Here is a 15,426-nt window from a genome sequence, read left to right as displayed (position 1 = left end):
ATCACCAAATGTTCCCTGGGGGGCCAAAGTGGTGCTGGTTGAAAACCGCTGGGTTAGAGTGTTTTGGATTAAGGTGCCTGGAAATAACACTTGGAATGCTGAAGGATCACTCTTCCTAGAGACCAATGTGGTTGCTATCCGTGAGAAATGCTGCTCAACGCACAGAAAAAGAGGTCTCCGCTAAGCTACAGAGGGTAGTGCAACCAGAGGTCAAAGCAAGTATCTTGCTTTCTGGAAGCGATGGCTTTCTAGAATCTGAAGGAAAAAAAGAACAGTCAGGGCATGGAACACATATCAGCCCCTACTGCCATCTTAAAACATCACTGATTCAATGCTCGAATAGGTGAAATATTCACACGGTTCAAAATTAAACATATATACAGGTTTATACAGACAAGTTTTCCCTAACTCAAGACTCCCACCACCTGGTTCTCCCCGGAGACAGCCAAGGTTACCAGGGCCTGTGTATGTTCCCAGAGATATTTTATAAAAGAGTTCGTATTTCAATAAATGCTTCCTCTTTGATCAAAGTCTCTCGGAGTCATTACCTTGCTTAGTCATGACCTTAGGTTTAAAAAGTCATAAAAGCCATCTTTCCTTATAATGTGGTAAAGGGCTACCATTATTCCCTCTTACCTCATCACTGCCTACCTCCACTGATAGGGAAACTGGCAGAGACACTGCAATTAAATGACAACTAAGGCCTTAAAAAAAAAAAAAAAAGAACAGAACAAAATAAAACTGAAAGAACTAGGGTTCTTGGGTCAAGAACACTGGGTCCTAGTCTGCCGTTCTGGGTGCAGGTCATGGTGAAAATCAGGTAGACAGTTTTACGCTTGGGTTGTTGGTGTCGAAGGTAGGCAACCTCTACGCCCAGGGCAGCCTCCAATAGGCATCAGAACCCGGATCTTGGGGAAGGGGGAGGGGGGATACTATTTTGGGTAGGCCCAGGATGGAAGGAGAAGTAAAAGAGGGAGGGGCAAGAGGTGTGGAATGACGTTGGGAGGAGCCTGGAGAGAGGAAGCAATGCAAATGGCGGCAGTAACAATTGCCTGCGTCAGTCCAAGCCCAGGTGACTGGGAAACACTGATCGATTCCCAGGGACAAGTCACAGAACTGGGACGTTACGTGGCCAGAGATTTTAATCTCTGGGAGATTAAATCTCAGGGAGATCCTGACAAAGAACTGCTAGGTGACCTAGATGCACTCTGACATCTCTTTGTTTTGGACGGGTGGGGGAGGGGTGGGCAATTTCTTCCGTGTATAAAATACCGAGAAAACTCTTATCTCCCGCATCAGTATTTTACTTGAGTTTAAAACAATCTCAAGTGAACGGATGTCCTGACTTCTGCTTCCTTCTAAGTTTCTCACCTTATTAAAAAAAAAAAAATCTCTTCCTCACATTACTATCAGTAGTAGAAAATTTCTAGTCATTACTCTGAAAACTTTCAGGTCAGCCTTAGTTGAGATTTGTCGTCATTCGTCTCCAAACCATGTCATGGTACCTCACTGTCTGCGACTCAGCTGTCCAACATGGTAGCCGTTGGCCACAAGCGCTTATTTAAATCGAAATTTAACTAAAATTAAAAATTCATCCCTCGGACAAATTGGACACAAATTCAAACCCTCAGCACCCAGATGCAGCCTGTCGCTACTGTATTAGTGCAGATTACAGGGCGTTTCCATCACTGCAGAAAGTTCTAGTGCACAGTGCTGGCCTAGAACACAAAATCCAAACTCAAACTAGCTTTCAAGGTTACCCAGTCCTTACCCCCTAAATCGTCTGCGCTTTCCCTAAACACTGACACTTGGCTTTGTCCAGGCCGGGCTATTCGATCCCTCCCACAAATCACGTTCAGCCCTGATTCTGTGCCTGTGCTCATCAGATTCCCCATCAGTGAAACAAACGAGTAGGTCAATCAATTCACAGTCACCTAAGGAGTGGCATTTTTCCATCGTGACAGAAAGCAATGAGGCATCTATAAAATTTTTATCCCAGCAAAATGCACTGCTAACGAACCAGTTGAAGAAAAGGACTTTTCTCTAGAAGACTGTAATGAGCTTTGGCCTCACCAGTATTTGCTAGAAGATTATGTGAAAGGCCACTTGCCTTGGCACTTAATACCAATCTGGGTCATTACTTAATTTTTCCATGTGCATCTATGTCTTTTTTTCCCCTTTAATCAACTGTATGGTGGGTGTCTAAGTGGCTCAGTCGGTTGGGCTCAGGGCACAGTCTCGCGGTTTATGAGTTCGAGGCGGGGCTCGGAGGCTGACAGCTCAGAGCCTGGAGCCTGCTTCTGATTCTGTGGCTCCCTCCCCTCAGCTCCTCCGCTGCTCACACTCTGTCTCTCTCTCAAAATAAATAAAGATTAAAAAAAATTAAAAAAAAAATACAGAAGACACATGTCTCCTCTTTACCACTCCCCCCCCCCCGCCCCGCCCCGGTTAGTTCACTCCCCTGTTACCTGCTTAGCTGCCGTAGGCTTTGGTGTTTACAATTCTTTTGGAAGACACTTCCATAAATGAACTGAGAAGGGAAATACTACACTCTGTAAAAAAAACCAGGCAGCCTTTAACGCTTGTCTTATGGGCCACATGTTCGTGTTAAGCAGGGAAAGTCAAAATTCTTGTTGCAGGCTTTAGCTGAAGATATTCGCCTCGCCCACTGATTTTAGCTATTCTTCTTGGGTTGTCAAGAACTGACAATGGATCAGGGAAATGGTCACCAGAACGAACAGAAGAGCAGCCAGCTTAACTAATCATGTGCAAATACTCAAGACCCGAGACTATAACATTGTTCCATGGACACCAAGGGTTCCCTAAAAACATGTGGAAATCCCATTCCTCATGATGCTGAGTGCTACTGACAGCTGCCCAGTAAATCTGGGGCTTGATACAGGAAGCCTAAGCCTCCTTGATGACTCTAACCCACAGTGATTTCTCCTCCTTTGAACCCTTTATTATTAACTACTGGGTTCTAAAGGAGAGAACTCCTGTCTTGTCCCTCCCACTCAACTGTAAGATCCTTATAAACTCCTTTGATATCCTTCCCATGCCTCACACAGGTCAGGGGGTTCTTAACCTGGACTGCCTTTAGTCAGAGGCCAAAACCCAATGAATTATCCAAACTCCTTATTAAAAAGAGGCATACCTCATGGGCAGGCCGGCAGGACTGGGAAAGAACTCTTTCAAGCATTTGTAAAAGGGCCAATACTTAATGAAATGCATGGTGGCCTTGATGACATTCGTGTGGTCTGTTAGTTACCTATTCAAGCTGTCTCGTCATTTGCACATTTGCCAAGCACGAATTCCATGTCTTCATTAAGGTCATGCGCAAAAAAATATTAAGCTACCCAGGGTCAACGCGTGCACAGGCTGGGAGACACAAAAGAACAGGAAACAAAACTGCCATCCGTTGGGAACATTAGTCCAACCAGGTACGAGCCCAGTCACCATGACGTTCACTCCATTCTTCTCCGGCTGGTCTGAAAGGATGCCACCAGAATATTCCTGGTGCCCTCAAATCAAGGTTCATTCAACTTGAGAGTTCTTTCTTGTCTGTGACTAATTTAACAACTCTCTCAGAGTAAGAAATGTAGTCAACTTGGCATAAACTATATCTTTATGAACCTCTGCAGGTTTGTACAAGACACGTGTTTCCTCTCTAACTGTACGGAAACCATATGTTGACTAATCCGTGCTCAAATGATGCTGAGGAGCCGTCTCACATCTGGTTTCCAGAAGGTACTTTTTCCTCACTTTTGAAAAGAGGGATGATATTTTCTCATCTCCTGCCCTGTCCCGCTTTTTCAGAGCTCACACCCAGGGGTTTCCCTACGTGAGCGTCAAGTTCTTTCATTTGGCGTAACGGTTCATCTGGGCCTAGAGACAAACACATTTCCAATAGCTAAGGAGACCCCAGCCACCTCTGGGAACGCTGTGATTAACACCTCCAGTGTGACGATGTCTTTGCTCCATGGAGAAGACTTTAATGGAGTAGTTCAGCCGAGCCGTCCCCTGCTAGCGAAGCGATACTTTCTCTGAGTAGTCCCTTCTTCCTCCTGTGCACATCAACACCCTATTTACTGAGGACTGAAGACTCAGGAACTATGCTTTTCGGTGTTTTTCTCAGAGAAGCTAAACACCTCTCCCTCCACTGCTCATCTTCGTCTGAAAATCAGAGACCATTCGAAGCATCCGGTTGCCACCACGCACAAGAAAAAAACTCTGCCCTGTTAATAATCCTCCAGGATTAAATAATCTTCTCTTATTTACTGGAATTCTTTGCCATCTTAATATCTGACTTTCGGTTCTTAAGACCTTACCAACGCTGCTGAGTCAAATATGCCATCAGAGACGTCACTGCCTCTGGCCAGATTCGCATGTTTGAGATGACATAACATGACACTTCCTGGTTCCGGAAACTTCACCCTACTCTGCCCCCACCACGTCATCACTTTGGACAGAAACTCCCTGCTTATATTTCTAGGTTTGGCTGAGTAGGCAAGTCAGAAGATATACCAGGAAAAGGGGCATATTCTCCCACAAGAAAATGGCACAGGAAATATATCCTGTTAATTCCATGACTCGAATATGCAGTTGGATCAGGTGGTTCCTGTACTTTATGGCAAAACTTCTTGCTAGCTATCCACGAAAGAGTAAAAAGCAAAAGGAAAAGTTAAGATATGATAGACCTTGCATATACAAACCTCCTACTCGCAAGACAGAAGGAGGGCAAGGACTTTTAAAAGTAAAATGTGCAGTCGATTTAAAATCAGGAGCAGTGGTGCCTGGGAACATATACTCCCCAGTAATATGTTTGAACATTAGCTTCCTCGCCAGGAGCCAAGAATTTATCAAAGTCAAAGAATGGCAAGGTAAGATACCCTGGAACGTCTGGAAGGGGATTTTTGTGAAATGGGCTGAAGGCACAGAATCTGAGAGGCTTACAAAGGGATGGGACGAAAGTTCATACTACAATTTTTTTTTTTTTAAATACAAAGGTAGAAAGTGTGTAAAATTTCGGTGGGAAGTAGCAACTCAATTAAAAGATGCATATACTGGGGGCACCTGGGTGGCTCAGTTGGTGAAGCGTGTGACTTCGGCTCAAGGTCATAATCTTGCAATTTGTGAGTTTCAGCCCTGCATCGGGCTGTTGCTATCAGCACAGAGCCTGCTTTAGATCCTCTGTCCCCTTCTCTCTGCCCCTCCCCCTGATCACCTTCTCTCTCTCAAAAATAAACAAACATCTAAAAAAATTATTTAAAAAAAGATTCACATACTGGACACAGAACACTGCACACACATAAGGGCCTTCTTCTTAAGAGTTACAAGAGTCTTCAAATAACCACCTCTGTCAATGATCTATATAGCATAGTAACTGTCAATGATGTACAACATGGAAAAACCACCCCTCCCCAAAGACGTCCACGTCCCGTGGCGATCTGTGAATACGTCATCTGGCAAGGAGGTGTTAAGGTTGCAAAAGAAATTAAGGTTGCTGATCAGCTGACTTTAAAATAAAGGGATTAGGGGCGCCTGGGTGGCTCGGTCAGTTGAGCATTCAACTTTCGGTTTTAGCTCAGGTCACGTTCCCAGGGTCAGGGGATCGAGCCCTGCATTGGGTTCTGCACGGACTGTGGAACCTGCTTGGGATATTCTCTCTCTCTCTCTCTCTCAAATAAAAAACTAGTAATAATTAAAAAAGGGATTATTCTGAATTATCTAGGAGGGCTCAGCATAATCACAAGCGTTCTTTGAAGTGTCAGAGTGACACAGACTGAGAGAGACTCAGCTGGTCTTTGCCATCTTTGAGGTTGGAAGGGAATCATGATACGGGCAACACAGGCAACCTGGAGAAGCTGGAAAGACAAGGGAACAACAGACTGTCCCCTAGAAACTCCCGAAAGGAACGCAGCCTACAGCCACCCGGATCCTGGCCCAGGGAGACCCATGTTGGCCTTGTGACCTGTAGTCCTACAAGACAATACCTCTGTGTCGTTTGAACCACTGAATCCGTGAGGGCAACAGGAAACTAAGGCAGTAATTTACGCACAACTGCTTTAGAGGGAAACAAGGCCTCGGATATATGCAACTTTCCAGGCAACGGCCGCGTTCCTCTTTCTGAACCGAAGAAAGAAAACAAAACAGTCACTCACCTTTTTGTAAGTTTTTTCTTCGTTCTGTTTTCCAGATGCTGCATCTCCATTTTCAGCAGCAGACGACATCTACAGGAGAAAAACGTACCTGTGTCAACTTACCACTCGGCTCTGAGACACCATATGCTAATAATACTGTTACCCGGAGAATCCGCTTCGGTTAATTACATCTGTGTTGTTATCACTCATCTCCAAGAAAGGAAGAGATTTCTCAGAATACTAACCAAAAAAAAAAAAAAAAAAAAAAAAAGGAAAAGAAAAAAGAAAAAAAATCTGTGTTCCCCAGTCTTTACAAAATAAATCTTTACCGCTAAACCATTTTGGTAGAATACTTGCTCCCATATGCTCTAAGAAAGATAGTATAGAAGTCCAAGCCCAAATCATACGCACAAGTTTCTTTCTATAAAGTCTTAAAAAAAAAAAAAAAAGCCTCCTCTGATTATAGACGCTTCCTCTAAAAGTATCTGGAAAGTACCAAAAAATATAAATCAGGACAAAAAAAGTACTCAATTCTACTGCCCTTGGGCAACTCCACTCTTCACATTTGGGCTTCTACGTGACCACCTTTGGTTCCCCGTCGTTTTATGCTAAGAATGTCCGGATACCACTTTCACCCAGCAGTTTTCAAAGACATTTAGGTAATACGCGTTTTCCCATTTGATTATAAACATCTCATCGTAGGAATAATCATTGTCTCTGGCTGCAGGGCACGCCAGTGTGTGAACACAACTGCGTGTTAGTACTTCACCTTCGACGACGCTAACGTTAAAGGACAGGTGAGGCGCTCCAAGGGTTTTACGCCTACAAGTAATACAACAAGAATTATTTTGTGCTTCTATTTTTGTCCAATTTCAGTGTTTTCTTAGATTCCTAGAATATCAAGGTCATTAGAAGAATAGTAACTTTCTTTCCCAGCATATGCCCATTCACACTATCTTCGGTGAGTGGGTGCGTGTTTCATTACATGCTTTCAGTGACTATTACCATTTTAATTATCTTTGCTAATTTCAGAGGTGAAAGAAAGCATCTCTTGATATTAATGTGCACTTCTGAAAATTATTAGTAAATGTTAAGATGGTTTGCATACGTTTTTTTTTTTTTTGCCTTTTTTTACCTCCCTGTATTTCTTTTGAGTTTTCTAAATTTTTAAAAATGCTTATCTTTGAGAGAGAGACAGAGACAGAGAGAGACAGAGCACAAGCAGGGGAGGGGCAGAGAGAGACACACACAGAATCTAAAGCAGGCTCCAGGCTCTGAGCTGTCAGTTCAGAGCCTGATGAGGGGCTCGAACTCACGAACCATGAGATCATGACCTGAGCCAAAGTCAGATACTTAACCAACTGAGCCACCCAGGAGCCACTCATCTTTTGAGTTTTCTATTACTGTGTCTGCTTATGTACTGGGTTCTTAGTGTTTTAGTTATTGATTTTTACTCATTATGGTTATTATTACTAGTGTTTTTCTTATTGATTTTTATGTATCAAGGTTATTCATCTGTATCCAAGCACGTTATTAATATTTTCCATGCTGCTGTCTTTCATATTATAATTATGACATAGAGAAGTTTTCTATTTTTCATGCACAACACTATTGACTCCCTATGTGACTTCTTTCAATGCTTTTAGAGAAAATATTTTTGTCTCACTGGAATATGTAAGATGTTTAAACATGCGTCCTTTTCACTTTGTAAGGCTAAGAGTTTTGCATCTTACCTTTTAATTCACCTTAATTTTTATAGCCAGTTACTTATCTGGCAAACGAGAAGAACTACTTAATCCAGAACCGTGACATTTAAGGGTCTTTTCTTAGGATACACCAAGGAGGGGTAACACTTCTGACTTTCTTGTAACCCTTTGAAGCACATGTTATTTTATTTTTTTAAGAAGAAAAAGTTTTAATTAAAGTATAATGGACACAATGTTATATTAGGTTTGGGGGTACCACATAGTGATGTGACAAGTCTGGATGCTCTGCTCTGCTCACAAGTGCAGCTACCCTCAGTCTCCCTATAACACTATCAAAATTCCATTGACCGAATTCCTTATGCTGTATTTTTCATCCCTGTCACTTACTCATTCTGGAAGCCTGTATATCCCCCTCCCCATCCCCATTTTTACCTGTCTCCCTCATCCCTTCCCGTCTGGCAACGATCAGTCTCTTCTCTAGATTCAAGGGTCTGCTTCTGCATTTGCTTGCTTATTCGTCTGTTCTTTAGAACCCCCATATTGGTGAAATCATTTGGTATTTGACTTTCTCTGACTTATTTCACTTAGCATTACACTCTCTGGGTCTATCCATATTGTCTCAAGTGGCAAGATCTCATCCTGTGGTATGGCTGAGTAACAGTTTAGTGTGTGTGTGTGTGTGTGTGTGTGTGTGTGTGTGTGTACCACATCTACTGTACCCATTCATCTACTGATGGACAATTAGGTTGTTGAAGCAGATTTTAAATCTTGGGCTTTTAATTTTTTTAAAGTTTATTTTTGAGAGAGAGAGAGAGAGAGGAGAGGGAGAGAGAGGAGAGAGAGAGGGAGACACAGAATTGGAAGCAGGCTCCAGCACAGAGCCTGACGCAGGGCTCAAACTCACAAACCATGGGATCATGACCTGAGCTGAAGTCGGATGCCTAACTAAGGCACCCAGGCACCCCTAAATCTTGGGCTTTTAATAAATATGGTGTGGATTAAACCTAGGAATTTGCTAGCCATTTCTCTGCATTGGGACTAAAAGACTCCTACAGGCTTGAAAGGACTAAAAAAACATCCAAGGAAATTAAAGAATGGATCATGGCAAACTAACCTCACCAGACCTATGATTGCCCACCCATCAAAGCACTCTCTTAGACAAATTTGTATTTCCATTTGTGTCCACATAACTAACTGGATTATAACCTATCAACTATAATATGGACAGATGTTTCACATGCTACTGCTTCCCACACTATATCTGCTTAATACAATTAAAAAATAATTGATTTTCAGGGCACCCAGGTGGCTCAGTCAATTAAGTGTTTGACTCTTGGTTTAGGCTCAGGTCATGATTTCACAGTTCATGATTTCACAGTTCAATGGGATTCTCTCTCTCTCCCTCTCTCTCTCTCACACCCTCCCCTCCCCATCTCAAAATAAATAAACATTTTTTAAAAAATAATTGATTTTTTAGTCTCTTCATAATATTTTGGTGAGGTTTGAATAATGTATAAGTGGAATTATAATACCTGAAAGGTCTCAGGCTCATTGAAAAAAAAAGGCAAACCAAATGCTAGGTCATGCCCCCTGGAAAAGCTCAAATTATGCAATTACTTTATACAAATATATAGGTATTTAACTAATATTGGATCCTTGCGTAGGCAAACATTTTTATACACATAAAAGGTACACAATAAAAAAGTTTAGTTGATTTGACCGCTCAAATTTCTCGACTTAATATCAAAATAGATCATGAACATATTAAAAGGCAAGCAACAAGGCGGAAATGCTGGCAATGAATGTGACAACAGTAATTCTAAAACAAGAAAAGCTTATTTAAACTGTGCAGAGCCTGTCACCTATTCAAGGACCTCGTTCCTACGATTCTCCCCTTCCTCTCGGCGGCTTCAATCTTTCACTCTATTTCTACCCCATCAGCGCTCTGCCATTTCTTCCACCGTAACAAAATAAAAGCCTTTTCTGGTTTCCACTTCCTCCTTGCGGCGAAACTCCTTGAAAAAGATGTTTCTACTCTCAACCCCTGATTCCTTTTCACATATTCTCTCTTTAATGCACCTCAATCAGGGGTTTGCTCTCCCCACTACACTGTGAACGTCTTCATCAAAATCACCAAGGACCTCCATGCTGCCAAATCCAATGGCTAACTCTAAGTCCCCATTCTGCCTGACCTATCAGTCTCCTTAGACGGTTCTCCTTTCTTTCTCTGTAACCTCTTAATATTGGAGTATCCAGGACTGACTCCTTTTTTTTCATTTTTTTAAAAATGTTTTTATTCATTTTTGAGATAGAGAGAGTGTAAGTGGAGGAAGGGCAGACGGAGAAGGAGACACAGAATATGCAACAGGCTCCAGGCTCCAAGCTGTCCGCACAGAGCCCGCTGTGGGACTTGAACTCACAAACCTGATCATGACCTGAGCCAAAGTCAGACGCTTAACCGACTGAGCCACCCAGGCACCCCCAGGACTGACTCCTTGGTTCTCTTCTCTATCCATACTTTCTTGAGAGTCTCCAAATACCATGTGGATCTCTCTTCTGGGCTCCAGAGTTGCATATCCAATAGTCTTCTTGACGTCTCCATGTGGATATCTACCAGAAACCTCCAAATTTGCAAATCTAAAACCATAATCCTGACACTCCCTCCCTTCCTTCCCTTGGACCTTTGCCATCTCAGTTAACGGCATCTCCAACCTCTTGCTGTTCAGGCCCCAAATCTTAGAGTCCTCCTTCTCTTACACCATAGTCAACCTGCCAGCAAAGCCTCTGAAAGACATCCAGAATCCAGTCACCTGTCACCACTCCTGCTCTGTGTTCATGAGCAGAGCCACCATCGTCTGGAGCATGTGTTACCCCCTCTGGGTCTCTCAACAGGGCTTGCTAGGGCCATCCACACCCATCTGCAAGCTACTCTCAGCCACAGTGATCTGTCTTTAAACCTAATCATTCCATGTCCCTTTTCTCTTAAGACCCTGCAGCGGTTTCCCATTTCATCCAGCGTAAAAGCCAAAGTCCTTGCAATGGTGGATGTGGTCCTGTGCGATCTACCCACCTTCTTCCCATTCCTCCTCTGACCTTAGCACCTCTGAACTCCCCCTCCATTCCCCTGCTTCACGTACTCTGCTTTTTTTCAAACACCAGAATGCTGCTACACTAAAGCTTTTTGCTTGAGTTATTCCCACTGCCTGAACAGTCTTCTACAGGTACCTGCTCATCTCCTTCAGGTCTTTGTTCAAATGTCAACTTCTATCTGATGCTTAGCTTGATGATCCTATTTTAAACTATATCCTATTTGGTACCTCCCTGCCCTAATACCCCATACTCCTGATTCCCCTTAACTCTCCTTAATTTCTTTTTTCTTTTCTTTTTCTTTCTCTTTCTTCTTTTTTTCCTTCCTTCCTTCTCTTTCCTTCCTTTCCTTTTGTTCTTTTATTTCCTTCCTTCCTTTCTTTCCTTCTTTTATTTCCTTCCTCTTTCTTCCTTTCCTTCTTTTACTTCCTTTTCTTTCCTTCCTTCCTTCCTTCCTTCCTTTTCTTTCTCCCTTCCTTCCTCTCTTCCTCCCTTTCTTTCTTTTTTGCCCATAGCACTCATCAGTATCCAACATACAATAGAGTTTCCTTATTTATTACAGTGGGTTTTTGTTTCAGTCTTTCTCCTCCTGAAGAATTTAAACTCCACAGAGGCAGGGACTTTAGTCTGTTTTGTTCAACGATGTACCTCTAACACTTAAACCGTACCCGGCATACAGTAAGTGCTTCGTAAATATTTATAGAATGAACGAACGAATAAATTGCTAAGAAAGATAATAACACACCATTAGATCAATGCAGGCAGCATCTGATTCCATCTCCTTGGGTGTTTTATGCATGGGAAGAGAGCTGATCCCCTGAAGGAAGGTGATCAAGACATAACTGAGGGGTCCAACACCAACAATCACAATGTATACAGGATTCTTTGGAAGGTGCCAGCGGTGTGGTAACATTAGATATAGTTGGCATGGAATAAATGGCCATGTCATTAACTCAACACAACCTCCTTCATCAATGAAAAAGACTTTTAGACTGTACATACTTCAATAGACATAATCTCCATGTGCATTTTAAGCCCTTTTTAAGATGTAAAACACTACTGGGGCGCCTGGGTGGCTCAGTCGGTTGAGCGTCCGACTTCAGCTCAGGTCACGATCTCACGGTTCGTGAGTTCGAGCCCTGCGTCAGGCTCTGGGCTGATGGCTCAGAGCCTGGAGCCTGCTTCCGATTCTGTGTCTCCCTCTCTCTCTGCCCCTCCCCCATTCATGCTCTGTCTCTCTCTGTCTCAAAAATAAACATTAAAAAAAAAATTTAAAAAAAAAGATGTAAAACACTACTGAATATGCCACGTTTTCATTTTCCTGACATAACCAGACTACTCCCAAAACTCTGCAAACTAACTTGGAATTAAGTTTCATAATATATGGGGAAGGTTCCTTGATTTTTTTAATCAAATGTATAAGTGTTCATGATCTTTCAGTCATTTTAAAAACTAAACATACTTTTTAAATTTAAAAATAATGTCTGGGGTTCAAATTTAAAAATAATGTTTGTGGGGCACCCGCATGGCTCAGTCGGTTACGTATCTGACTTCAGCTCAGGTCATGATCTCACACCTCCTGAGTTCAAGCCCCACATTGGGCTCTGTGCTGATAGCTCGGAGCCTGGAGCCTATTTCGGGTTCTGTGTCTCCCTCTGTCTCTGTCCCTCCCCTGCTCCTTCTCTCTCTCTCTCTCTCTCTCTCTCTTTCTCTCTCTCTCAAAAAATAAACATTAAAAGAAAATTTCACATAATGTTTTTTTCCCTATGAAAAGTAAAACAGGTATTTTATTTGAATAAGAAAAAGAAAAGTAAAACTATCACCTTTAATCCTATTAACTGCTAATATTCACTTATTTTACCAGTGGATCTTTTTCAAATGTGTGTTTATTTTTTAACAAAACTGGGGTCATACATTACATACAACTTTGTACTTGGGCCCTTTTCGCTTTATATAAACACTGTCTGCATCACTAAATATTAATTGGAAAAAGGTCTAACATCTGAATAACTATCATAAAAATGTATCATAGTTCAATATTTATTAACGGACATTCAGGATGCTTTCTTTTTGTTGTGAGTAAAACTGTCTTCTGTGTTCTTAGAATTTCCAACGACAAGTCCATCAGAGCTGCTAAAGATTCACAGAACGATGTTTACTGGGTAAAATATATCTAACTTTGTATCTCTCCCAGCAGCAAGGGTCATCATTTAAAATCAAATTAAACACGGCCAATTCTGGGCAAAAATATCATCTTATTTTGCCTGTGTATGTTTCAAAGCAAGACAGACAACTCTGTCATGTTTACTTGGTTGTTTGAACTCCTTTGGTGGATCATCTGGTCTGAAGCTCTAGCCCATTTCTCACTAGGGTATGTGCATGTCTCCCATTTATTACGCGCTAATGACAGTAAGGGCACGGTTTTCTTTACCCGTCAATGGTGTAAGAGAAGCAACAGAATGAAGAGTTCCCTAAAGGATGCCATTGAGTCATTAAACCTCTAAGACTTGGCAGCTCTGAAAACCGAGAAACTTCCAAGAGCAACAATGAAGGGTCTTTGGAAAACCCACCATAGGGAGGGGTTGACTAACGGGCTTGAATGCAGGACAGATGATGAAATGATCCTTTTTATTATGTTGTAGGTCACCCCTGAATGGACAGTAGGAAAGAGGAGAAGAGAAATAGGTAAACTTCCAGTTTTAAAAAGCAATTTCTCTAAGACATTACAAAATAGGCAATAATGATAAAAGGATGCCATGAAATGTTGCCTGTACTCTACGACTTTTCTTAGGGCGATGTTGAACAAAGGTCACGCGGACCTCTTCACTGGGACATCTGTGCAGGGGAGGCAAATGAGACTCTTGGGAATGTTCTGGTAAACTGCAAATGGGCAATGAAATGGACAGAGTGGTAATTACCATTTGTTCGTAGACCTGCTATGCTCCTGAACCAGTTAAAGTGCATCATTCATAACTATGGGAGCCAAGATGAGTACATTTTAGTGAGATTATGTACAATTCTATATATTTCTATATGTGCCTGGAAGAAGGAAGAAAGAAATTCATAGAAGCACTGGTGATTATCTGTGGATGGGATTATGAATGCTTCGGGTTTCCATTTTTATATTTTTTCTACATTCTCCAAGGATTATGCAATGAGCACTTCACACTTAACAGTAAGGAAAACATTAATGCTTTTCAAACCTTGAACCACAGGCAGCAATCAATAGCACGAACCATATATCCCAAGCTCTGTTCTGCCCAAGGCATACGGACATTCACCAAATTTCCTGTTTCTCTTTGCTTGTCATTTGTTTTAAATTTGATAATGTCAAAGTTAAAGGTCACGAACTAGGGTAGGATTTTGAATATTTGTAAATAAGTATAAAATAAAACAGGTAAGAGCTCCAGACTGAGTCTGTTGGAATTCATTAAAAATGCAGACGGTAGGGGCGCCTGAGTGGCTCAGTCGGTTAAGCATCCGACTTCGGCTCGGGTCATGATCTTGCAGTTTGTTGAGTTCGAGCCCCGCGTCGGGCTCTGTGCTGATGGCTCAGAGCCTGGAGCCTGCTTCGGATTCTGTGTCTCCCTCTGTCTCTGCCCCTCCCCTGCTCGTACTACATTGCAGCTCACATGACAGGGTTAGTGTCTAACATACTAGGAAACTCTACAAATTGATTACGAAGGAAAAGACAAACCACACAGGATCAAAATAAGTGAAGGGTGTGAACTGAAAATCTAGATCACTGGTAAACCTGTGAAAGGGATAAGCCTGCTGAGTGGTAAGAGAACACGAATTATAATAACTGAGATGCTACTACCTGCCCACCAACTTGGAAAACATTTTAAAGATGGCGAACGTCCAATGCTGACAAGTATGTCAATAATCAAGGACTCTTCCTGCGCCATTCAACTGACGGCTTCAACCTTCTTATAGACAGGAATGTAGCAACGGCCCTTCAAAAAGAACCATTAATGCACTGACCAAGTTCGGCCCAACTTCTAAGATTCTTTCTCAGAGAAAGTTCTAGAATGTTAAAGATGTTTCAATAAGGGTGTTTATTCCTGGCTGGCTTAAGATAATATAGTTATAGTTCTATCATATTCTCCTGTAATGTTTTTTGTTTTATTTGTTTGCCTTAACTTTTCCACAACAATGCTGACTAGTGCATAATGTATGTATAATAGTGTCCTGGTGAAATATCCTCTTTACTTTGAAAAGGATCCTTTCTTAATAATTTTAGTTTTGAGTTCCATTGTGGTTCATGTACACTTCCATTTTCCTTTTACTTGCATACACTTGGCATATCTTTGTCCATTGAACTTTTTTAGCTGTCATTTTGTTTTATCTGTGTTCCTTAAAACTAGCCTAAAACTGGAGTTTTGTTTTGTTTTTGCTAATTTAAGAGTCTGTCATTTCAAAGGGGATTTTAACAAATTCACATCTATTGAGATAGGATTGTATCTGGCTTGCTTCCAATATATTTATTTACT

At 41.8% G+C, this 15,426-nt stretch overlaps 1 protein-coding gene across 5 annotated transcripts in view; it reads right to left on the bottom strand.

Annotated features, from left to right (window-relative positions):
* The window catches only part of PIP5K1B (phosphatidylinositol-4-phosphate 5-kinase type 1 beta), a 310,428-nt gene that overhangs the window by 180,660 nt on the left and 114,342 nt on the right, over positions 1–15,426 (bottom strand). For 3 of the 5 annotated variants that reach the window (XM_042964804.1, XM_042964802.1, XM_042964805.1), the window contains one exon: positions 6,162–6,230. In XM_042964804.1, coding sequence (XP_042820738.1) covers positions 6,162–6,230 — 69 coding nt within the window. Of the gene's footprint in view, positions 1–6,161; positions 6,231–11,678; positions 11,745–15,426 lie in introns of those variants that run through there. The other 2 variants (XM_042964800.1, XM_042964801.1) reach the window with 2 other exon arrangements.

Source organism: Panthera tigris, chromosome D4 (genome assembly GCF_018350195.1).
Source record: "Panthera tigris isolate Pti1 chromosome D4, P.tigris_Pti1_mat1.1, whole genome shotgun sequence".
In the NCBI taxonomy this organism is placed as follows: domain Eukaryota; kingdom Metazoa; phylum Chordata; class Mammalia; order Carnivora; family Felidae; genus Panthera; species Panthera tigris.
The sequence above is the reverse complement of the archived record's forward strand: the minus strand, read 5'-3'. Positions and strand labels throughout refer to the sequence as shown.